The sequence below is a fragment of the Gymnodraco acuticeps genome, unplaced genomic scaffold (assembly GCF_902827175.1).
Source record: "Gymnodraco acuticeps unplaced genomic scaffold, fGymAcu1.1, whole genome shotgun sequence".
Taxonomy (NCBI): domain Eukaryota; kingdom Metazoa; phylum Chordata; class Actinopteri; order Perciformes; family Bathydraconidae; genus Gymnodraco; species Gymnodraco acuticeps.
In genome coordinates, this window is record NW_022989894.1 from 3420723 (window position 1) to 3444688 (window position 23966).

A 23966-nucleotide genomic window follows, 5' to 3' on the forward strand; every position below is an offset into this window, starting at 1 on the left:
AGCTGGTAAAAGATGTCTTGTTGGAAAGAAACAGTTATATTCTGTGTTCGCATCCTTTTATATTGAAAGTACACTTAATTTCAGAGAGCCATTGCAGATATCCACAAGCCTTTGTGTGTGTTACTGTTTTTGGATTTCTAGGGCTTGTTGAAACATGCATAAAAAAAGAGGCCCCAGTACGCTGGTGCAGCTTTGTGCTGACTCAACACTATCTCTGCGAACCACAGACTTTCATTCTACATGCAAGCCTGAACTCGAGTAGCTACCAGTCAGCTGTTTCTTCTTCATTTCTATTCACTTTGTGTTTTACAGCAACATTAGGTCGTTCCTTTGATGTCCCACCTTTTCAAAATGCGGCATCATGTCGTAACAGTTGGTTTGCAGCGTAGAAGTGCCTACGAAAGAAGAGGAAGTGTTATGTGACAAGAATGAAAGCCCTGTCTTAAGTCCTATAAATATAGCATCATCTATTATGCTCCTCTCGCATAACAACTGTTGTATGTCCTAACTCTATGTGCCCAAGTTATTAAGAGAAACCAGGTTAAAGCAGGACATCAGAAGACCAGCACAGCAATGAAAAATGTATTTGCGTTAACTAGGTTTCCCTCAATTCCAATCCTCACTTATATTTTAGAAAGGAAACCTGTTTTATTGATTATTTGGTACGTATACAATACCAATGGTACATACATTAAAGAAATGATAGAGTAGAACAAATAAGTGAATTTGGCACTTGTGTTTTGTTGAGAGCGACTTCCTACTGGCCATGCGGTCCTGTATCTGCAGTGGAAACAGCTGGTCCTTGGATCCCTCATTTGTAGATGTATCCTATTTAGCAGGCTCATGAAAGACCACCGGCAGTACCACCGACTGATTCAGGAGCTGCCGCTATTTGTTGTCTCACCCATTTGTCAGAGGACATAAAGAGAGAACTTTAAACTTCCCCCCACATTGATCCACTGGCTGCCTTTTTTATTGGGCCTTATTTAACAAAGACCGGCGTCCTGCCTCTTCCTGTGTCATTACCTCTGCATGTGGGAACGCATCTGAATTCAGGCGTCCCCCACCCATTTCTTCCACAGTTTTTCCCTTACTATCTGACAGGTTGAGTAGAAATGAAGCTCATCATAGTCCCATGAAAAGATGAATGGTTGAGCACACTGAAATAACCCTTGAATGTTCTAGTGTGGTGACAGTGTTGTTCCTAGCAGGCCAACACATCACCATAAGAAAACCCGAACCAGAGAGGGTAAAACCCCCGGTCCGCGGACCGGTACCGGGCCGCGGAGGTGTTACTGCTGGGCCGCGAAATAGCTGTGAGTTTATCGTAATGTTTGCAGAATTATAAATATATCAAAATATGTTATCATAATAATAATTTTCGCACCTATACCAGTCATATTATTTCATCCAGTAGCCTAGTTCATCTTTCACCAGAAAACCGTTGAAAATGGCTTTTATGATGTTCCGAGGGATTCGGCGGCTCAGCCTGGTCTCAGCCTCTCGTGCGCACGAGAAAGTTACTGGTGCGCCAAGTAGAAAGAGGAGCGCACAGGAGACAACCGTTTAATTGCAGACTGTTATGTTTATGTGGGGAAATGTCTAAAATCTACATTATTTGAGATATATTTCAAACTCGGACTTCATTTTAAGGACATGTCGGCCAGGGGTGTAGAGCTATTTGTTGGCAAAACAGGAGAGTAAACCAGTCTGCCTTGATCTATGAATTCATGTCCGGGACTCTCGCGGTATCTGCTGCCTGCAGCCGTTTTATAGAAGGAAAACCTCCTTCACTTCATGAAATGGCTGCAGAATCAGGAGGCAGCGGGACGTAGACTCCGCCTCTGAGAAGTGCAGCACCAGCCAGCGGGTAAAGATGTGCCTTTTTACGCACCGCCTTCACTGTGTTTACCTTCATCAGAACAGCGAGTGACTGCAGGCTACGTGTTAACCACACACACCCCTACACACATCTCTACACACATCGAACTGCCCGATTACTCCCCCTTTTATTAGTTTTATGAAGGAGATGTCCAGTCACCAAGGTGCATGATGTGTGTGTGTATGTGCTCTGCTCTGCTCAGCTCTGTGTGTTCGGTGAGTCTGTCCGACACCGGCATATGTTTTCAAATGACCATGAACAGTAATTTACACACATCTGGCTAACTCCATAGGTATGTGCGGGTGTTCCCATAAGAAGTTAGTTTAATCTTAATCTCGATGTTGTGCTAAATGCTGTCGGAGTGCACCGGAACGAACAACACCATCATAATATCTTCTGAAAACAAATGCCAGTGACACACACACACACACACCCTGGCGACCGGACATCTCCTTCATAATGCGCCTTCTCCTCGTTTTCCCAGCATTCACTGGATTATCCGTAAATAATACAAACAAAACCAAAACGTTGATTTATCTGTTTTCCCGTTTTGGTTTAAAAACTGAATAACGTCGGTTTTTTGGTTTTCCGTTTTTCCAAAAAACGACTGTTTTTTAAAAAAAAACGTTGTTCATATGTTTTGGATGGATATTGTTCTAGTATTTGTTCAGGCTGTTGCATACAATTAGCCTCTGTTGCTACCTGCTGGTGGTGAGTAAATATTAAAATCAGTTAAAATTGACAACCGGTCCGCAATTTTTTTTTATGGATCTGCCGGTCCTTGGCTCAATAAAGGTTGGGAACCACTGATCTAGACTACTTCAGAAAGACAATGATGCTTCAAAAGTGTGTTTCTGTTTCCAAAACAAAAAGAGGATAGCACATATTTTTACCGTTTGACCCTTTAAACACTACACATCTCAATGTGAGAGGCAACATCCTGAATCTACTGGTTCAACATATCATTTTAATTGATCATAATGCTATTGGATAACATTAAAAACAACATCAATGTTAACAGGGATTGTAATCAATCCGATACAGATAACAGACCATGTAAAAGTTGTGGTGCAATATTCAAAGCTTAATTTCCAATACAAAATTGTAGGCAAACATTACTGTGAGAATATTTGTTAGGACAGAGCTACGACACTGTAGCTTTAACATGTGAAGTGACACGGTGTACATAATCACTATCTCTCAAAGACATTATTTACATAAATCACAACACTGCTCACACTACACAGTTCCTCTGTAACATGATCATTACCGTATCCATCATGCATCAAGTGTTTTGATCTGGGGAACAATAATATACCAAACAAGCTGCTACTTATTATAAACTGCCTGCACCATGACCTTTACCGAGTTTCATTAACCATGAGGTGATCCTAAGACTTTGAGGAGATATAATCAATGTTACAATGCATTACGTATGTTAAGAATTCATCTATTCTGCACTGAGACTGCAGAGATGAAAGAGCCATTTCATATTCACGTTGGCACTGTATATAGTTCAATAGGAACACAGTAGGACCCAGTCTGATTACAATGACCTAGTTTAGTTATTAAAGCCCGACTTACTTATGCAGCCCACATAGAAAACGAGTAAGCACTCGCAGAGCGTGTACCTGCACACCGGCTGATCATTTAACAACAGGAAATGTTTTTAATTTTTGAAACTGCATGTGGTTCTGCACCTTAATGTGACGGTTCATTACCAATACACAGTTAACACTTATTTAAATTGAAACCACATGAGAAGACACTGTTATTCAGGTGTTTCTATAGGTGTTGTTATGGTTGTGAACCTACTCGTTAAACCCTAACAATGCTTATTACGTACCCATATCTCTTATAGAAATGAAGGCAAAAAACGAAATATTACCTTCTAAAATGTGCTGGAGTAGAAGTATAAAGTTAGGTAACATTGGCATCTCATTTTACTTGAGTCCGGTACATTTCTTTAGTAAATCTACTCTCCATTAGTATTTATTGACAACCTAACAGACAGTCACAGAATCAGACAAAGCTTCTATCCCAGACGCGGGCTTGTACTTCAAAAGCATGCCAATTACAGAAGGAAGGGATCTTCACAGAAGTATCAAGGATAGGAGGGGGAGGGGTGGTAAAACTAGTTGGCAACCCAGGGCAAACTTCAGCAGTGTCTCCCTCTCTCAACATCACTTCCCTTTCATCTGTGGTTTGATCACACTACATACACAAAAGCATTCACACATGCTGCCACCAACTCTAAGAAAAACCTTGAGATATAGTGAAACATAAATACTGTAATAAATAGTAGAATCTGGTTCTATGAAGCTCTGTACGTGCAAAAGCATTGCACATAAACTTTCTGTCAGTGCAGTTAAGATCCGGTTTCGTGTCATGCTGCAGTCTGCAGGCTCAGTTTCCCCTCTCTATGTGTGTGTGTGTGTGTGTGTGTGTGTGTGTGTGATGTGTGTGTGGTGTGTGTGTGTGTGTGTGTGTGTGTGTGTGTGTGTGTGTGTGTGGTGTGTGTGTGTGTGTGTGTGTGGTGTGTGTGTGTGTGTGTGTGTGTGTGTGTGTGTGTGTGTGTGTGTGTGTGTGTGTGTGTGTGTGTGTGTGTGTGTGTGTGTGTGTGTGTGTGTGTGTGTGTGTGTGTGTGTGTGTGTGTGTGTGGTGTGTGTGTGTGTGTTGTGTGTGTGTGTGTGTGTGTGTGTGTGTGTGTGGTGTGTGTGTGTGTGTGTGTGTGTGTGTGGTGTGTGTGTGTGTGTGTGTGAATAAATTTGATGCAAGCTATAGTGTAAGCTTCAGTAACAGCCCAGCCTTTTTAGGAGTTTGCTATGCAGGAGAATGTCAACTATCATTCCCTGTGCATACAAATATTTACTTTACTATGCAGGTGTTTTGTGAATATAATCCTTAATAGCTCACAGGGGAAAACCATGAATTACACATAAAATTAGGGCTGCTCGATTATGGCAAAATCATAATCTGGATTATGTGGGTCAATCATTGTAATTGTGATTATTCATTGACTTTGAAAACATCCATTTATTGAAGAAAAAAAATGTGAACAGTATGTTTTTCACAGTTGATTACCCTGAACTTTAAGTATAATTCAACTGGAAAAAAAAAGTAATAATAAAAAAATAATCGTTTTATTTCGATTACGTTGTTTTCGTAATCGTTGCAATCCATAATCGTGATTAAAATACGATTAATTGAGCGGCCCTACATAAAATACTGTTCAAGACTTCAGGATTCAGATGGACTCTACATCAAACCGTATGGGGGTGGATTCGGTTTTCTTGAGATAATTAGAAGGTCCTTTTTTAACAAGCACGCACAGCGTAATGGATTCTGTTGCCTTCTCTGTGACGGATGATGTTTTTGTTTACTGCTGGACCTTTTTTCTTCCTTCCAGTTTGCTGCATAAAAAGGCAAGGGGTGACTTTGCATGAGGACATTCAAATAATACAATTATATATTCTACTTACCCGACACTTCTCTTTCCATTTCTCTGTCTGAGAAAGACACAGTGACTGAACTATATTGATGTGTTTTTTAATGGCAGTCCCTTCTCTCTGTTTTTCAGACTGCCAACGGCTACATCCTCCTGTTTGATGTGCTGGGTGGGGGGGACGACAAGTACCTCTATGAGCCTGTCTATCCAAAGTGAGTGCAGCACACACACACGATGACACACACACGCTTTAGCAAAGTGAACAGAGTGTACCAGGCTGTATCTTGCAGTGAGGATACACCAACAACAAATCATCTGTCCCTTAAGGAGCTATTTAACCGTCATGAATAATGCATGTTATGTAAGTCTTGAATTGTACATGAACTGCCTAGAGTGAACGTGTAAATACACAATTATGCCTACACAAAACTCACTTTATCCATGCACTTTGAATTGATCAGTTGAAACACTTGCTAGTATTACCGCAAGTGAACAACTTTATAATGAGATTGCTGGTTATAATTCACCACTACATTGATTTATGAACACTAATCGTCAAATGCTTCTCCTTTTCGATATGCTTGCTGCAGCTCGTGTCCTCAGCTGGCAGCTGTCTGTCAGCGCGACTGGTTAACAATGCCAGCATGAATAAAGGAGGGCTTTTCTACTAAATCCTCTTACATAAGGTTGTCATTTAGCTCTTGACCAGATACTGGATGTAATAAACAGGTTGCTCTGTGATATGCTTGAGAAAAGCTTCAGCTATCACTGTTTTTGTTCTAAATCTGACAAATACACTCTATGGCCAAGTATATGAGCAGCCCAATACAGTATATACACCTATAGGTGATAAGTGAACTTCTGATCCGAAAACAAAGCAAGAACAGCGTCCACTCTTCTGGGAAGGCTTTTTAAGTAGACCAAAGTATGTGCCTTGAGGTGCCCCCAAGCTTGTCTCTGTTCCTTTACTAATCCTGCCGTTTCTGTGCTTTGTATCAAGTGTCCATGTCTATTGTGTATGTGGTGTTGTGTAGCCAGAGTGTGTGTGTGTGTCTTTCACATTCCTTGACAGCATACCAGCAGAGGTCAGGCAAGTCGGGACGTATTCTGTGATCCTTTCCAGCTCCTGTTCACCCTCAAGTTCTCCTCCTAAATCATTCCAATGATTCTGTGTATTATTATATTGTGTGTTTGCACAGAGGGAGTCCTCGTGTGAAGGTGACTCCGGGCTATAAGGAGGAACAGTGTGCCCCTGCTTTGTCTCTAGAGATGAAGAAGCCTGTGGATCTGGAGGCCCCCATCACCAGGTATGATAACATCTTATCTCCTCTCGTTCTCTGTTTTTATCTCCCTCTTGGTTTTCTCTGTTGTGTCTTCCCTCTGCCTCTTCCCTACATAGACCCCAGCTAAGATTCAAAATCACACCAAAAGATATGATCACGGTTATGTCTTGATGTTTTTTAACCCTCCCCTTGTGCATTGCTTTACAATTTTATATACAGAAAGGTTCCTATCCTTTCAAAAAATATTCTAAAGACGTAAACCACAAACTGGCGAGTTGTCTTCAATTAAAAACGACACAAAAAAAGCATTCTTTTTGATAAGCTCTTGCATTTAGTATCTATTATACATTTCAAAGTGTGTAATTCACTGACACTATGATTTAAACTGCAGTCATGTTATGTTTGCTTATGCAGCTCACCATGGGATATTTAAATAATGTCCTCCATACTTGTAGCTGTTAGAAGTGACCCTCTCTTTGTGCATGGAAAGGGTATTTAGCTCAGAATAAAACTGGGGAAATTCTCTTCTTCCTCTAATGGAAAGTCAACATTGGCAGTGAGAGATGGCTGAGGCTCAGCTCCTTCAGTCAACGGCAGAGAGAGAATTCACAAATCTGCAGAGATGGATGTGTGCGGCGTGATGGACGGATAAAATTAGGCGGGTGGAAGGGTTTAGTGATGATTGATGAAAGGACGACAGAAGCTAACTTTATTTCAGTGCTGGCTGGATGGGATTAAGCGCTGCCTGGAGCGTAAACGGGTTTAAATCAGCCTCATCCGTTTTCTCGACTGTATTTATTCAGCTTATAAACAAGGCATTTTAGGAAATTCACTTAAGTGAGATTGATTACCTGTTAAGCTGCTTATTACATATTCAGAAGGAGACGTTTCTATTTCGTCTCGTCAGCTACATAACATTATTTGGATGAATTTGTTACTTCATTGTTTAAATGGCTTGTCACCATTTTAGATGGCTCAACCTGATTTTTGTAATACTTTAATAATCAGCATTACCTGTATGAAGACAGATCCATTTGTAAGACTTTAGCGATGTTGACACACTGCACAAACCGGCCAGCTGTAAAAAATAAAACATCTTTTTAAAACCACCCTAGATGTGAGATCACAGCATTCATTCAAAAACATTTATCTGAGTAAGTCCTTTCATTTTCATCTAAGCCAATGTTAATGTACGGTCAGTGAGAAGAAAATGACCATGAGAAGATTTAGAAGATGGCCCTTTTATTAATCCCAGAGGGCATATATCGTTTTTCACTCTGTTCCCAAATATACAGAGTAGATCTACATACGGATAGGAATACAGATATGCACATCCCATGCAGTTTTATGGAGAGGTGCCAGAGTAAGAGGCTGCCAGGTTTTCCTGTGCTAAGGAGTTGTTTGGGTTCAATCCCTTGCTCAAGGACTCCTCTGCAGTTCCCAGGAGAGGAACTGGCACCTCTCCAGCTCCACTGTTATCTTTGTGGTGCGATTGTCCCTCATCTCAGATAAGATCTAGTGTCTCCTTCCTTCTTGTTTTCTCCTTTTTGTGCTTCTTTCTTCCTTTTAGTTTTTCACCTTTTACTCTCGTCATCCCCCAACTTGACGTCTTTGTTTGTCGAGTGACTGGAACGGCTCTGCTCTTTTGTCACGATTTGTGTTTGTCTTGTGGTTATACCGCCTGCGTCTTTCAATGCCTTGTGTTCATCTGTCACATCTCCACTGTGTGCACTTGACAGAGATTACAGAGTAGTCGTGTGAATGAGAGAACTCCTGTCAGCATTTCAAAGGCACAGCTTGACGAGTGGGTATCTCCTGCTGTTACACTACAGAACAAGTTGTTGCTTCTTCCACAGTTAAAGCCAACTTCGCTTGACATTCTCAATTGTATTTCTTTCTTGCTTGCTTTTCTCCTCTTAGTTGTCCCATCCTCATCTTCAGTCTTAGACCTGTTATGGATGTGGGAACATAATGAAGGTCTTTACTCACAAGCACACTGTTTGTTTGTTCCCTTGTGTATATAGAGGACAGTGAGAGTTGGCACGGGCAGCTGTGTGGCCTCATCACAGCTGCCCAGTGAACGTTTCAGACTCCACTCAGCTGGATGCTGACTACTCCTCTGTTTTCTAACACTGCTGTTTATCATCTCATGCCCACTTCCTACCTACCACCCCTGCCTGCTTTCTTTCACTTCCTCCTCCACACTTTCTGTCTTAGCTTTTGAACCCCAATGCTCATTTCTGTGTTTCTTCTTCTTCCTCCTCCTCCTCCTCCTCCCACCAGTCTGCAGTCCCTCCAGGAGGACTTGCTGGTGTGCACTGCAGACGGATACCTGCATGTGCTGCACTGGGATGGGCTCGGCAGCAACGGACGCAAAGCCATCTGCCTCACTACAATCCCCTTCTCACTAGACCTGCAGTCTGCTCGAGGTTAGAGGAGACCCAAACACATAGCTGAACATAAGCGAAGAGAGCACACATTATTCTAGTTGACAGTAAATGTCCTGATGTCTAATGCTACGACATCAAATCTCAATACAAAGTGGACTTTTTGAATATACACAGACATGTTTTGGCTACTTCAGCTCCTGTTTCAGTCCTTTTGTATGGTATAATACTTCCACCCCTGTGTGTGTGTTCAGGTGGTCCCTCTCCTGACCTGGAGGGAGTGTATATCCGTTGTATGGAGTATTGTGTGACGCTGGACGGCTTCGCTGTGGTGCTGAGTGACGGACGCCTGGGCTTCATCACGCCGCTCACCAACACCATCACCGCAGATGTAAGAATACTCACAGATTAAAACGAGCACACAGTTTACTGAAGGGCAAACATCCACACATAGATTATGAACAATATAATAGTTACTCATTTAAAGGCTGGAGAAAGTCTCTGATTCCCCTTTTTAAGACGTCTGTGACATCAACTGACCCCATGACCCCATATTGTCATACTGATATTCTGTACACACTGTGAAGACCACTGAGACAAATGTAACATTTGTGATATTGGGCTATATAAATAAACATTGATTGATTGATTGATTGATTGATTGATTGACAGCGGAACTGACACCAAACTATCAGGAAATGAAATGTTAACCAGGCCTTTGTCCCACTTTTGAGTGGCTAAGGGCATTTATAAACAGCCATATGATGTGATATTCATGTGAGGGCATCATTTAAGGAACATATACAATTATCATTATTACATACATAGAGGCAAAGTGTAAGATAAGGGAGCTTTTGAGAAGCGACACAGAGACGATCATCTGTAGCAATGATGCAACATGTTCTGGTCAACAAGTTTTTGTGGTTTCATAAATAGCGCTGGCAGTGGCAGCTCAATTTCTTTAATTAATATCATGATACGATGATTCATTACAGGCCTCGCGGCTATTACTTTATCTTGGCAGCATTTAAAAGGCGATTACATTATCTTGAAATTGGAAAGTGGTTCTTCAAGATGAGTCCAGTATTTGACTAAAATCGGGACCAAGCAGTCTGTTGTAGAGTCTCATTTAGACTTCTCAGTACATTACATTACATGTAAAGAATCAAGCAGTTTAAACACATGTTGCTGACCTGCGACCGACTTCACACACACATTTGTTATTCAAACATGTTTGGCATGTGTGTGTCCAGCAGCTGCAGGGCGTCTGGGCAGCAGATGTGACTGACGGTACCTGCGTGGCTGTCAACAACAAGTACAGACTGATGGCCTTTGGCTGTGCCAGGTACGTGTCTCTCGGTCTGAATATTTACAAAAAAGTGAAATCCTGTATCTGTTTGTTTGCACCCTTGTGTTCCAGAGGTACATTGTTGTCCTTGTGGTGTGTGTCCAGTGTGAGAATCTGTCCGTTTGTGTTTGCAGAGGCTTACCTAGTGTGTGCTTGTTAGAAACTCCTAATGGATTGTGCAATCTGTCAGGTTGGCAGGAATTCCTCATCTCTCCCTCCTCTACTTCTCAATCTCAGTCTGAAAGTTGTCTGGGTTTTGTACCTCATTGACGCACATGCAGTAGTCTTTTTCTTTATGTCATATTTGCCCTAACGAGGAGATAAAGTAGAGGATGAAATCAGTCATGCTGTAGAAGAGGAACATATTTTCAGTCTTTAAAACAATTTGGGATTTTGCACCCTTTGAAGACGCCCTTTTAGATCAAAGTGCTTAATACTCTGATGTGATTTTCACCTGCTATGAATGAGCAGGAGGTAACATGTTAGCAGCAATTGAAGAAACTAGATGAAAGCCTCTATGATTAATCATTTGCACACACACAACTCAAATAATGACCTTGATCGTGTTTTTGAGTTAGAGGTACATGCTTGTATGTGCAGTCAACGAGAGGTGTAGCTTGGAGGTGCAGCTCTAAATTACAGCCCCAGGTCACTGGCAGTGAAGCAGCCTACTGACCTGTAGCTGTTTGTTCATGTTGTATCACTGCACAGCTTTTACTCCCTGACGCAACTTGTTTCCATCACAGCGGCTCAGTGCTGGTGTACATGATAGACACCGCGACAGGATCAATGCAGCTCTCACACAAACTGGAGCTCACCCCCAAACACTACCCAGGTATCACAACACATCTCTCTCTTTCCCTCTCCTCTCTGGTTGTCCCTCTCCTCTCTGGTCACAGATCCGCTCAGATTCCTCTGTGAGATCATTTGCATTCCTTCAGTTTCCTTTGTCTTGGGTTCACAGGCCTGTTATTCCCCTCAGGTCACATCTGTTTTAGTCCTGTAATAGGATCTAAAGCCATGGCTCCCCCTAGTGGTGGAACAGCCATCATAGGGCCAACACTATTCTAACAATGAACCTAATTCCTTTATCCATTACTCGCAGGTCTTAAATACCATATTAAATTAAGTTTCCTCAAGAAAATGGCATGAGAAGGTATTAAAATGTCTTAAATCTAATTAAGGAATAGTGTAAATACTTTATATTGCCTGCTAGGCAGTGATTGGCCGGTATGAAATGTTATTGTATCTGAAAATGGGCCGTCTGAAGACGTCACCCATTTGTGGAACTGAGGCAGCACCATTAGACCTATGATAAGTTCTGTCACTTCTTCTAGCTGCGTTTGTGCATCAAATTGTCTTCTATTCAGAAAGTCATTCTCTAGCAAGTCTTGATACATGTGGAGATTTTGTAGTGAGCATATGGAAGGAAGGAAGGAACATAAAGTGAATTTCAAAACACTAATCAACTACTGCCAGTTTTAAACTAGAACTATATCATTCTGTAATATCAAAGTCATTCAGAAGTGTTGCCTCTGGGACAAACTGGAATGTGTGTGAGAAAAGATTCTTTAACAAACTCTGCCAGGTTAGCCTGTTAATAATAATAATAATAATAATAATAATAATAAAGTAATACATAAATAATAAATCACCATATAATGTGATTCAGTGTGAAATGTGAGAGAATACATCAATAAATCAATTGCCCCTTTGTAAAAGCATGTACTCCATTTAAAATATAAAACTATAACTAAAGCTTTTTTACTTTTATGTGTTCTTTCCCTGTTCAGACATTTATAACAAGACGGGTGCAGTCAAGCTGATCTGCTGGTCACCTGACTACAGTGTTACCATGGTTACATGGGAGTGTGGCGGCCTATCGCTGTGGAGTGTCTTCGGAGCTCACCTCATCTGCACTCTGGGCGAGGACTTTGCGTAGGTGGACACACACACATACACACTTCATGAAATGCAAATTCCATTCAACATCTTTTGAATGTGCCCTCTCCTCAGGTATCGTTCTGATGGTACCAAGAAGGAACCAATTAAAATCAGCTCTATGGCAAGTGGATTATTTAATACTGTCCCACCCACCTATTACCATTAAAGGGACTTTCGAATTTAAAATGGTTAATATTTTAAGAAATATAATAAGAGAGTTGAAGTTACATAAATCAATAAAATGTTTAAAATTATATAAACAATGGCTACAAACGAGTCGTATGAGTACAGGTGTCATGTTTCTAAATACTATCCACTTCATCCTGCTTTTTCTTTATTAAATGTTTTATTGGATGTATTTAAATACATTCTCTACTCATATATAATTTACCTTTGACATGTTAATGTTTTTTGTTATCATTTTGCATAATGACTTGCACTCTTCCCCCTCCAGAGCTGGGGAGCGGAGGGCTACCACCTTTGGGTGATCCCTATCAAGCAGGAGAAGAAGAAGAAGCAGGAGGAGCAGGAGGTGGAGGAGATGGAGACCCCCCCTCACCCCACCCTGCAGGCCGGCATACTGCAGTTCCACTTCATCAAAAGTGCCCTCACAGTCAACCCGTGCACGGTGAGAGGAAAATACATTGTCATATTTGTACACACATACGCACACTTCAAATACTAATGCTTTCTTTGCTCCTCTCGGCCATATAGAGTAACCAGGAGCAGGTGTTGCTGCACGGGGAGGACCGCCTCTACCTGACCTGTGGTGACCCGTCGCAGGTCAACAACCCCTCTGACACACACCCACACACACACGTACACCCGCACGACGGCAGCCCGCTGCACCACCCCCCAACCCAGACTCCTCTCTCTCTCAGGGACTCAGCACTTTACTGGGACACAAGCACTGGCACGTGGTCCAGGTAAGGATCATCACACCTGCTTTTGGGAGATTTATTTCACAGGGTCAGAGTTTTGAAATATTTCTTGGGACATATTATATTTGACTGCAGCCTCAGGCCATCCTGTACAATCAGCAACAGAGGCTTTAAGAGTTGTCATCATTATTAGTGGATATGCCCTTTTTTTTTTTTTACAATTGATTCATAATTTTATCATTACAGCAGACAATAAATACCTATCCATTGTGCGACAAAGTACACGTCCCACCGTCCGGGACGTGTTATTTACAATATCGGAGAAGTAGATCTGTCAATTGACTTGTCCGGCGGACAAGTGACGTTTATTGACAAATTATTGATACATTCAGTTTACAAAAGGCAGAACTCATTCCACAGTGGCAAAGCCCCGGGGGTGGATGAGATCTGCCCGGAAATGCTGAAGGCTCTGGGTGTTGAGGGACTGTCATGGTTGACACGTCTCATCAACGTTGCGTGGAAGTCGGAAACAGTACCGAAGGAGTGGCAGACCGGGGTGGTGGTTCCCCTTTTTAAAAAGGGGGATCAGAAGGTGTTTGCCAATCACAGAGGCATCACACTACTCAGCCTCCCCGGGAAAGTTTACTTTAAGGTACTCGAAAGGTGGGTCAGGCCGATTGTCGAACCTCGGATTGAGGAGGAACAATGCAGATTCCGTCCTGGTCGTGGAACGACGGATCAGCTTTTTACTCTCGCAAGGATCCTGGAGGGGGCCTGGGAGTACGCTTATCCGGTCTACATGTGTTTTGTAGACTTGGAGAAGGCGTATGACCGAGTTCCCAGGGAGTTACTGTGGGAGGTGCTGCGGGAGTATGGGGTGAGGGGGTCTCTACTCAGGGCCATCCAATCTCTGTACTCCCAAAGCGAGAGCTGTGTCCGGGTCCTCGGCAGTAAGTCGGACCCATTTCCGGTGAGGGTTGGCCTCCGCCAGGGCTGCGCTTTGTCACCAATCCTGTTTGTAATATACATGGATCGGATTTCGAGGCGTAGTCATGGGGGAGGGGGTCTGCAGTTCGGTGGACTAAGGATTGCACCACTGCTTTTTGCAGATGATGTGGTTCTAATGGCTTCATCGGTCTGCGATCTTCAGCACTCACTGGATCGGTTCGCAACCGAGTGTGAAGCGGCTGAGATGAGGATCAGCACCTCCAAATCTGAGGCCATGGTTCTCAGCAGGAAACCGATGGACTGTCCACTCCAAGTAGGGAATGAGTCCTTACCCCAAGTGAAGGAGTTCAAGTATCTCGGGGTCTTGTTCTTGAGTGAGGGAACAATGGAGCGTGAGATGGGCCGGAGAATCGGAGCAGCGGGAGCGGTACTGCAGTCGCTTTACCGCACCGTTGTGACAAAAAGGTAGCTGAGCCAGAAGGCAAAGCTCTCTGTCTATCGGGCCATTTTCGTTCCTACCCTCACCTATGGTCATGAAGGATGGGTCATGACCGAAAGAACGAGATCGCGGATACAAGCGGCCGAGATGGGTTTTCTCCGCAGGGTGGCTGGTGTCTCCCTTAGGGATAAGGTGAGAAGTTCGGTCATCAGGGAGGGACTCGGAGTTGAGCCGCTCCTCCTTCGCGTCGAAAGGAGCCAGTTGAGGTGGTTCGGGCACCTAGTTAGGATGCCACCTGGGCGCCTCCCTAGGGAGGTGTTCCAGGCACGTCCAGCTGGGAAGAGACCAAGGGGTAGACCTAGGACCAGGTGGAGGGATTATATCTCTTCGCTGGCCTGGGAGCGCCTTGGGATCCCCCAGTCAGAGCTGGTTGATGTCGCCAGGGAAAAGAAAGTTTGGGGCTCTCTGCTGGAACTGCTACCCCCGCGACCCGACCACGGATAAGCGGGAGAAGATGGATGGATGGATGGATGGATGGAGAACTCATTCGCAAATTGTACGTGTCCGCCATTGTTCGTTTAGAAATGTTAGTTTCGGTTCTGCTTGTCGATTCCTAAGGAAATGCATCTCGCCGCTTTCTGTACAGTTAGACGGGGGCGGGGCGGGGCAAAACTCGGTTCCGAGTAGGAACAAATAACAATTGTCCGGTACCGGGATTAATAAGAGTTGTGAGGACAGGAGGCGAGGCCGAGCCCCGCGGACTGCAGCTCTCTCTATGCTCCGTATCAGCTGATCGGTGCAGCTCAGCGTCTCTCTCTCTTTCTACACACAGCGGAATCCGCTGCCTGTTTAACAGCCTCATCTTTGTCAAACTTTCTTATGTTCTTTCTCTAACACGTAATGAAGGTTATTAAGCGTTTTAGCTCCTGTGTTGTTAATATTGACGCCATCTCCTTTATGAAGTGAAGCAGCCTCCCTGTCTGTGTCCTCGCGCTGTCCTCACATCCCCGGACCCCCAGACTCAGAGGAGCACAGGGATGTCAGTATTGTTTATGAAGCAGGGTATAGAAAGTAGCTACATTATTGAAATGACTAAAATACTATTTATATACTTTTACAAACAGTGAGCAGCTGGGCAGCTGCAGCATGTGTATTGCAGGACATGTGTAAGCGTGCAAGCGTCTTTGAGTTGTAGAAAAGCGCTAGGCCTATAGGCTATAAATATAATGTATTATTATTATTAGGTTATGTCCTATGTGTTGGACATGTGTGGTTGGACTCTCACAGGCAGGTTGCAGTGTAACATCAGAGGACACTGGGCCAATTGTACATTCTCAAACTGCACCACCGGAATCGAGAACCGAAAATAACCGGAATCGAAAAGCAGAACCGGAATCGTTAAAATCCAAACGATATCCAACCATATGTGTGATGCAGTAAAATCTTACCGCTCACTTACGTTAGCGGTGTCGTAAAAAACGTGGGAAAATGTAAAATACGATGACGAAGAAGATTCCAGTGGCCCCAATTTTTGTCCATTCTGGACAAGTGATCTCTAAAAACTTTTTCTCACACTGCTATCACAATTTCACAGCTCATAAACCCCAAAGTATTCAATTATATAATGTAGTGCAAGTAAATGCTACATGCTTCTCATATGAAAAGCAGGAATCATCTAATATCGGGCATTCAAGCTAGACTTTTACATGATTTATCAAAATAGTTGTCTGTATATTTCAGTATGACTTGAGTTGCAACCAATGAAAACCATGATGCACTGAGAGCAACTGCATATGCTTGGTAGTTATGTATTCAATAAGGGCAGATTTGCATCTATGTGTATTGTTTAATGCATATAAGATATCATTTGCTATCTTTTATTCATCATTTTTTGTCTTCCTCCAGATTCACAGCACATACCTAGAGAGCAACTGGCCTATAAGGGTAAGTATCCAAATGTGTGTTATGCTTCCTGCTTCATTAGGTCAAGTGTCAGGAAGGTTGTGAATCATACAAAAAGACATATTAAATCATCTTTGAAATGATCCGGTCTGATCTGGTTCCTCTAACATTAGTCACAGTCATAATTTCTCCCATGTGTGCTCAGACTCAGAAGCTGCTATAGTCCTGTGTACACAAAGCAGTATTGTTTACAAAGTACACTAATCATACTGCCTTCACAAGGTTGTGTATATAAGCTGAATTAGAAAAGCCTATAAAGCACATGATGGATGGCTTTACAAAGAAACCTGACTGAGCTACTATATCATTAGCTAATACGATTAAAACTGTTTTTGTTTATTGTGTTTTTATGCTCTGTCAATACATTACATGTTATTGTTTGCCTTATTGACTTGTGTGTATATATATGTGTGTGCAGTTTGCAGCCATAGACACAGCAGGCCAGTGCATGGCTGTAGCAGGGAGGCGGGGCTTTGCACACTACTCCTTATTCACCAGGAAATGGAAGCTGTTTGGAAACATCACTCAGGTATGTGACATTTGTAGGCCAAGATAAATAACATGTTAAAAAACATATTTTCTAGATTTATTTAATATATTCTCTATTCTTTTTTAGATTTTGTCCAGATTAAACATGATGGTCGTTATCTTCTGTATTATGATCTAGCTTTCAAAACATAATTTAAGCATCTTGTTGGGAATCTTAGGTTTGTTAAGTTTGAAAATATTGCCAGTTGTGTTTCATGCTCAAATAAAAACTGTGTGTTTGCATGTGTGTAGGAGCAGAACATGACGGTGACAGGAGGGCTGGCTTGGTGGAAGGACTTTGTGGTGGTGGCCTGTTACAATTATATAGACCAGCAAGAGCAGGTGAGACTGAAGCACCACCTTTATTTTCTCTTAAATTCCCCTTTCTGTTTATCTAGATTCCAGTTGTGTAAGTCAGGTTCTGACGTTTCCTTCTGTTGACTCTAGTTGAGGCTCTATCAGCGCTCAGCAAACCTGGACAACGCCTTTGCATCTGTCACTAAGCTGCAGTCAGACACTCTGCTGCTGAACGTCTTCAGAGACATGGTCATCCTGTTCAGAGCCGACTGCTCCATCTGTCTCTACAGCCTGGAGCGGAGGAACGACAGGTACACATCACACCTTCAGTCTTACATTCAGAACTAGCATAGCTCCCACTGTTACATTTCTGACTCTGGCTAGGAAAACCCTATGTTGATTAAATATACTATAAATAATATTTTCCCAGGCAAATCTCAGTCATTTGTATCCTTAGAAACCTTTTCCCACTATATTCTATGTGTTGGCTCTTTCAATGTAAGAATTGGCTAAAATTGTCTAAATAAACTAGATTTCCTTTAAAGATTAAGATCAAGAGTAAAATCAACTTTTAATAATCCCTGAGGGGAAATTCAGCACCAGTAGTCATAATATTGTTAGGTTCCTCTGCCACATTTCCCCTTGGGAAAAGAGGCATTTAGTAAAAGCTATTGACTCGACACGACAGAAGTGTTCCTCAGCATTATGTCTGTTGAGATTATACATTGCTTTTAATGAAGTATTTGGCGGTCTTCATAACCTTTAAAGGTTGCCAGATCTGTAAGGATTCCTGCTTACTTCCTTATTTTTAATGACATTTATTTCAAGTCAGATACAAGCGATTCATTAAATCAGGGAACCTTCCTGAACAAAACATTAAAGTGAGCAACATCAAGTTGTCTGCCAACATTGACTGCATTGACGTTTAAAGAAAATGAGATTCTGTTTGGCAGTCGAATGCTGTTCCCTCGGATACCGAAAGCCCTGCATTTCTTTGCGTTAGGATTTTTTGGCGCTTTAGTGGTTTACCTGGAAGATATGATTCTGCCTTTAATAATGTTCGCCTTTATTTCCTGTTTCAGTCCACACCCGACAGCCAGTGTGGAGTTGTTGCAGGAGGTGTCGATGTCTCGCTACATCCCTCACCCCGCCCTGGTGGTCTCCGTCACACTCACCTCTGTGCGCACAGAGACCGGCATCACATTGAAAGCCCCGCAGCAGGTAAGAAAGCTACACACACTTTCTGATATATACTGCCTCTAAAGGTGCAAGTACCTTCATGTTTAACATATGTGTGTGTGTCCATCTCAGGCCTGCATGGCAGAGAGCATCATGTTGAACCTGGCTGGCCAGCTGATCATGCTGCAGAGGGACCGCTCAGGGCCGCAGGTACGGGAGAAGGAGACGCCTGCCAACTCCAAGAAGCTGGTGAGTCCCAACAATAACCAATGCATTGTCTCCAGTTTTACTTTAAAGGTCCCCTATCATACTATTTTTCATCAATATATCATATTTCTCAGTTATATACAAAACAAGTCTCTGAAGTAGGCCTGTCGCGATAAGCAATTAATTGACTTATTGTACGATAAATAAAAATGAACTCGATAACTTTTCTGACTCGATAAATTGCTGTTTACATGCGTGTTTGTTTACATAATGATGTGACCGGCTAGGCGCGCTGTGGCTGCGGGGCCACTCTACCGGCCAGGCGCGCTGTGGCTGGCGGGCCACTCTACCCGGCCAGGCGCGCTGTGGCTGCGGGCCACTCTTACGGCCACAGCGCTGTTGGCTGCCGGCCACTCCTACCGGCCAGGCGCGCTGTGGCTGCGGGCCACTCTACCGGCCACAGCGCCTGTGGCTGCGGGCCCTCTACCGGCCACAGCGCTGTTGCTGCGGGCCACTCTACCGGCCAGGCGCGCTGTGGCGCGGGCCACTCTACCGCCAGGCGCGCTGTGGCTGCGGGCCACTCTACCGGCCAGGCGCGCTGTGGCTGCGGGCCACTCTACGGCCAGGCGCGCTGTGGCTGCGGGCCACTCTACCGGCCACAGCGCTGTGGCTGCGGGCCACTCTACCGGCCAGGCGCGCTGTGTGGCTGCGGGCCACTCTACCGGCCAGGCGCGCTGTGGCTGCGGGCCCACTCTACCGGCCAGGCGCGCTGTGGCTGCGGGCCACCATCTACCGGCCACAGCGCTGTGGCTGCCGCGCCACTCTACCGGCCAGGCGGCTGTGGCTGCGGGCCACTCTACCGGCCAAGCGCTGTGGCTGCGGGCCACTCTACCGGCCACAGCGCTGTGGCTAGCGGGCCACTCTACCGGCCAGGCGCGCTGTGCTGCGGGCCACTCTACCGGCCAGGGCGCGCTGTGGCTGCGGGCCACTCTACCGGCCACAGCGCTGTGGCTGCCGGCCACTCTACCGGCCAGGCGCGCTGTGGCTGCCGGCCACTCTACCGGCAGGCGCGCTGGGTGGGCTGCGGGCCACTCTACCGGCCACAGCGCTGTGGCTGCGGGCCACTCTACCGGCCAGGCGCGCTGTGGCTGCGGGCCACTCTACCGGCCACAGCGCTGTGGCTGCCGGCCCGGTGCGCTGTGAGGGGCGGGGCTCACACACAGCCATGTCAGGCCACTCCGCGTGCAACAGTGTAGCAGCCAAATGAATAATATAGAGACAAGCAGGAGACAACGTGTGACTTACTCGAGGGGAATTCAGTAGTTGATGACAGGGGATGTTGATGCTGGCCCTGATAACTTTTTCTTACGGGGCTATTTTTATCAGGTCTGTAGCCTTTGGTGTCACTGGCTTAATGCTTATGTTAAATATTGTTCAAGCATTCTAAAGCAGACTAAAGTGCCAGTGATGGTAAATCAGTAACCAGAGGTGTGTCTTATAAAAGACACTGTTGGGGTTAGTTATAATCTTTAATGTCAGTGGTCTTAAAACCTTAAGCAACTTCACACATCTTGTCAATAGAAACATAACACAACCTGCACCCAAAAAAGGGTGTTATACAAGTTTAGGTTAGGTTAGATTTGTTGTCCCCAGGAGCAGCATATTAAGTCTAGGTTGTGTTAATGAATCCCTTTCCTTCTCCCCTAGCTACAATTTTGTCCTCCCGTGGTGCTGGCCCAGTGTGTGGAGAACGTGTGGACCACCTGTCGCTCCAACAGGAAGAAGCGCCACCTGCTGGAGGCCCTGTGGTTGTCCTGCGGCGAGGCGGGCATGAAGGTGTGGCTGCCTCTGTTTCCCCGAGACCACCGCAAGCCCCACTCCTTCCTCTCCAGACGCATCATGCTGCCCTTTCACATCAACATCTACCCTCTGGCCGTGCTGTTCGAGGACGCCCTGGTGCTGGGGGCCTCCAACGAGACGGTGCTCTACGACGGTCTGCAGGGCCCCTCTGAGCCGCTGGAGGTGCTGTTCCCTTACTGCACCGTGGAGAGGACGTCCCAGATCTACCTCCACCACATCCTGAGGCAGCTGCTGGTGCGCAACCTGGGTGAACAGGTACGAGGAGCCGCCATACTTAGGGAGAAATCAACATGAGTGTACTTACGTATTCTAAAACAGTTCCATTATATGATGAGGCTTTGCTTGTTTGCACTCCTACAAAGTACATAGACTCTTTTCCATTACTTTAAAACAATTAGATTTTTTGTTTAGAGAAAAGCCATTTTGGTACATCAATGGTAACCACAGTTACAGAATAAAAACAACCAGTGATCGTCGTAGTCTTAACTTCTATTGTACATCGACTGAAGAGCCGTGCTTTTGAATTTGTTCCCTGTTCTTCTCTTGAAGTCATATAAAATTCATAACCAAAACAAACCAGTCAACCAAAAAGGGAGAGAGTAATGAGCAAACTGACAGATAAAAAAGCATCCAAATAAAAGGAAACAGATGAGGGACGGTGTCTCCATTATACAAAAATGGACAACATTTGAAGAAGGGCTGCCACTTAGTGTAAGACGTACAGGAATCGCCTCTTTCAGTTTGAGGAAAGACATAACATCCCTGAGCCACTTATTTGGAAGTGTTTTATTTCATGACTTAACGTCCTCTCTACCACAGGCTTTGATGCTGGCTCAGTCCTGTGCCTCCCTGCCCTACTTCCCCCACGTCATGGAGCTGATGGTGCACGTGGTGCTGGAGGAAGAGGCCACGTCGCGGGAGCCCATCCCCGACCCTCTGCTGCCCACCGTGGCCAAGTTCATCACAGAGTTCCCCCTCTTCCTCCAGACCATCGTCCACTGTGCCAGGAAGACGGAGTACGCCCTGTGGAACTACCTGTTTGCCGCCGTGGGAAACCCCAAAGATCTGTTTGAGGAGTGTCTCATGGCCCAAGACCTGGACACAGCAGCCTCCTATCTGATTATACTGCAGGTAGAGACACGATGACTCTGCATGTTCATGATCAGTTAGCTGTTCAGAGCATAATGCAGCGATGATCAGACATCTTTTTCCTATTTAGCCTATTAATAACTATAAAAAAGTCTCATTTCTAGTGTGAGCACAAATGAATTTATTGTGATACCTGACTTAAAACTGTTCAGGGTGTCATGCTATCAAAAAAAGCTCACAGTCTCCATCTGTCTCCATTTCTTCTCCTTCTCTCTCTGTGAAGAACATGGAGGTTCCAGCAGTGAGCAGACAACACGCCACTTTACTCTTCAACACGGCACTCGAGCAGGGCAAGTGGGACCTCTGCCGGCACATGATCCGATTCCTCAAAGCCATCGGATCTGGGGAGATGGATACTCCTCCCCCAACACCCACCACTCAGGTAGAGAACTTTCAATAATCTCTACAAACATTTATTTCCTTTGTTTGACACTTTTCTTTGACTAGCTCTATAGAAATCAGTCAGCAATCTGTTGGAATCTGTCCAACATTTTTTATCTCAATTGTGTTTTTATTCATCAACATTGAAAACGCCACCTTATTGTTTTCCCTAATCCACAAAACCTGAAAAAAGTGGAATAATATGGTATAAAATACGTCATTTAATTCCTATCCATTTGCCATGTCGATTCCTGCTTTAAAACAAGTACCAATGTATTCATTCCTGATGTAACAACTATTCGAAAAGCAGACGATAAAAGTGAGTAAATGACATTTTATAACAATTCAACATAAAGAGGCAACTCACAGAAGTGCAGAACAAGCATCAATTTAGTTGGTAGTAATCTGTCCTTGATCAAGCTAGTCTGAAACACACTTTAACATGAAAGTTGAACTGTGTGTCTCTGTGTTTAGGAACCCAGCAGCTCAAGTGGTGGTTTTGAGTTCTTCAGAAATCGCAGCATCAGTTTGTCGCAGTCAGCGGACGCCATCGCTACGGGGAAGTTCAACCTGCAGAAGACCTTCAGTATGCCCTCGGGACCCTCGGCTAAAGGGTAGGGACACACTATAGACACAGGGTATGTTTTCTTCAAAATGCCCTCACAGCAACATCTCAATTCTTCCTCTCCTTCTTCCTGTGTTCTTCCTGTCAGTCGGGAGGTGGACTGTGCGGAGAACATGTACATCGACCTGATGCTGTGGCGTCACGCCCGCCACCTCCTGGAGCAGGTCCGCCTCCGAGACCTGGGATGCTTCTCCGCACAGCTGGGCTTCGAACTCATCGGCTGGTTGTGTCGGGAACGGAACCGCGTGGCCCGGGTCGAGGACTTCGTGTCTGCGTTGAAGCGACTCCATAAGGACTTCCTCTGGCCCTTCCCTGTTATCCCCGTGGGAAGCATCAGCTCGCCTCTGAAGAACGGACGCTGTCGCCCAGGTGAGCGAGACACGATCGAGGCAACACAGGAGCTGTCTGGGGAAACTTGACAGTTTTTAGGTTTTATTAAAGGTCCCCTATTATAGTTATCGGTTATATACAAAACATGTCTCTGAAGTGTTGGGTCAAAACACCAAACAGATCATTGCAGCATCCCATAATCCCCTCTGTTTCAGCCCCGTTTCCAAAGTGCTGATTCTGTCTTTTACTTTAGATGAAAACAAGGAGCCCCTCCCCACGCCCCTCTGAGAGATATTTGGTTAAAAAGAACACAATGTTGCTCTAGGAGGAGATTCAGGTAATAAGGTGGGGGGGGGGGTTACCTTGGTTGCTGATTGGCTAATGGTTACACAAGCCAAACACTCGTTATGACATCATAAAGTGGCCAAAATCTGATCAGCTCATTTTCAGACAGGATTTTGAGAGAAGGGAATGAATCTTTGTTCCTGAAACGTTCAGAATGTCTTCACACAGAGGGGACACATGTTTATGTATAAAAGACATGAAAAAGTGGGTTTAGCATAATAGGTGACCTTTAACATGAACCAAAGTTGGCTCTCTGCTTCCCCAGTTAGCAATACTCTCAGCTCTATCCTAATATTTCATGTTGTGTTTTTGTTGTTTCCTAAGCGCTGAGCACTCGGCTGTTGAAGTCTCAGTCGGCTGACAGTCTGCTGAACAGCGACATGGACACGGGGCCCCTTCAGGTGGACAAACACCAGCCACAGCTGGCTGGACAGGCTGGAGGACAGAGCCAAGGACATGGACACAGCCTCCTCCGCCCACTCCAACCAACACTCTCCACAGACACACGACGCCATCCTGTCTCTGCTCACCAACAAAGGTAAA

General features: G+C 44.6%; 1 protein-coding gene across 1 annotated transcript in view; it reads left to right on the top strand.

Annotated features, from left to right (window-relative positions):
- The window catches only part of ric1 (RIC1 homolog, RAB6A GEF complex partner 1), a 42534-nt gene that overhangs the window by 13410 nt on the left and 5158 nt on the right, over window positions 1–23966 (top strand). Inside the window, 24 exon segments of the mRNA XM_034204723.1 lie at window positions 5463–5542; window positions 6530–6637; window positions 8897–9042; window positions 9255–9391; window positions 10254–10345; window positions 11095–11183; window positions 12142–12286; window positions 12365–12413; window positions 12747–12920; window positions 13007–13106; window positions 13109–13218; window positions 16466–16504; window positions 16941–17051; window positions 17303–17392; window positions 17498–17658; window positions 18430–18568; window positions 18659–18775; window positions 20441–20848; window positions 21413–21724; window positions 21966–22124; window positions 22598–22737; window positions 22837–23117; window positions 23748–23833; window positions 23835–23961. Of these exon segments, the coding sequence (XP_034060614.1) occupies window positions 5463–5542; window positions 6530–6637; window positions 8897–9042; window positions 9255–9391; window positions 10254–10345; window positions 11095–11183; window positions 12142–12286; window positions 12365–12413; window positions 12747–12920; window positions 13007–13106; window positions 13109–13218; window positions 16466–16504; window positions 16941–17051; window positions 17303–17392; window positions 17498–17658; window positions 18430–18568; window positions 18659–18775; window positions 20441–20848; window positions 21413–21724; window positions 21966–22124; window positions 22598–22737; window positions 22837–23117; window positions 23748–23833; window positions 23835–23961 (3400 nt within the window).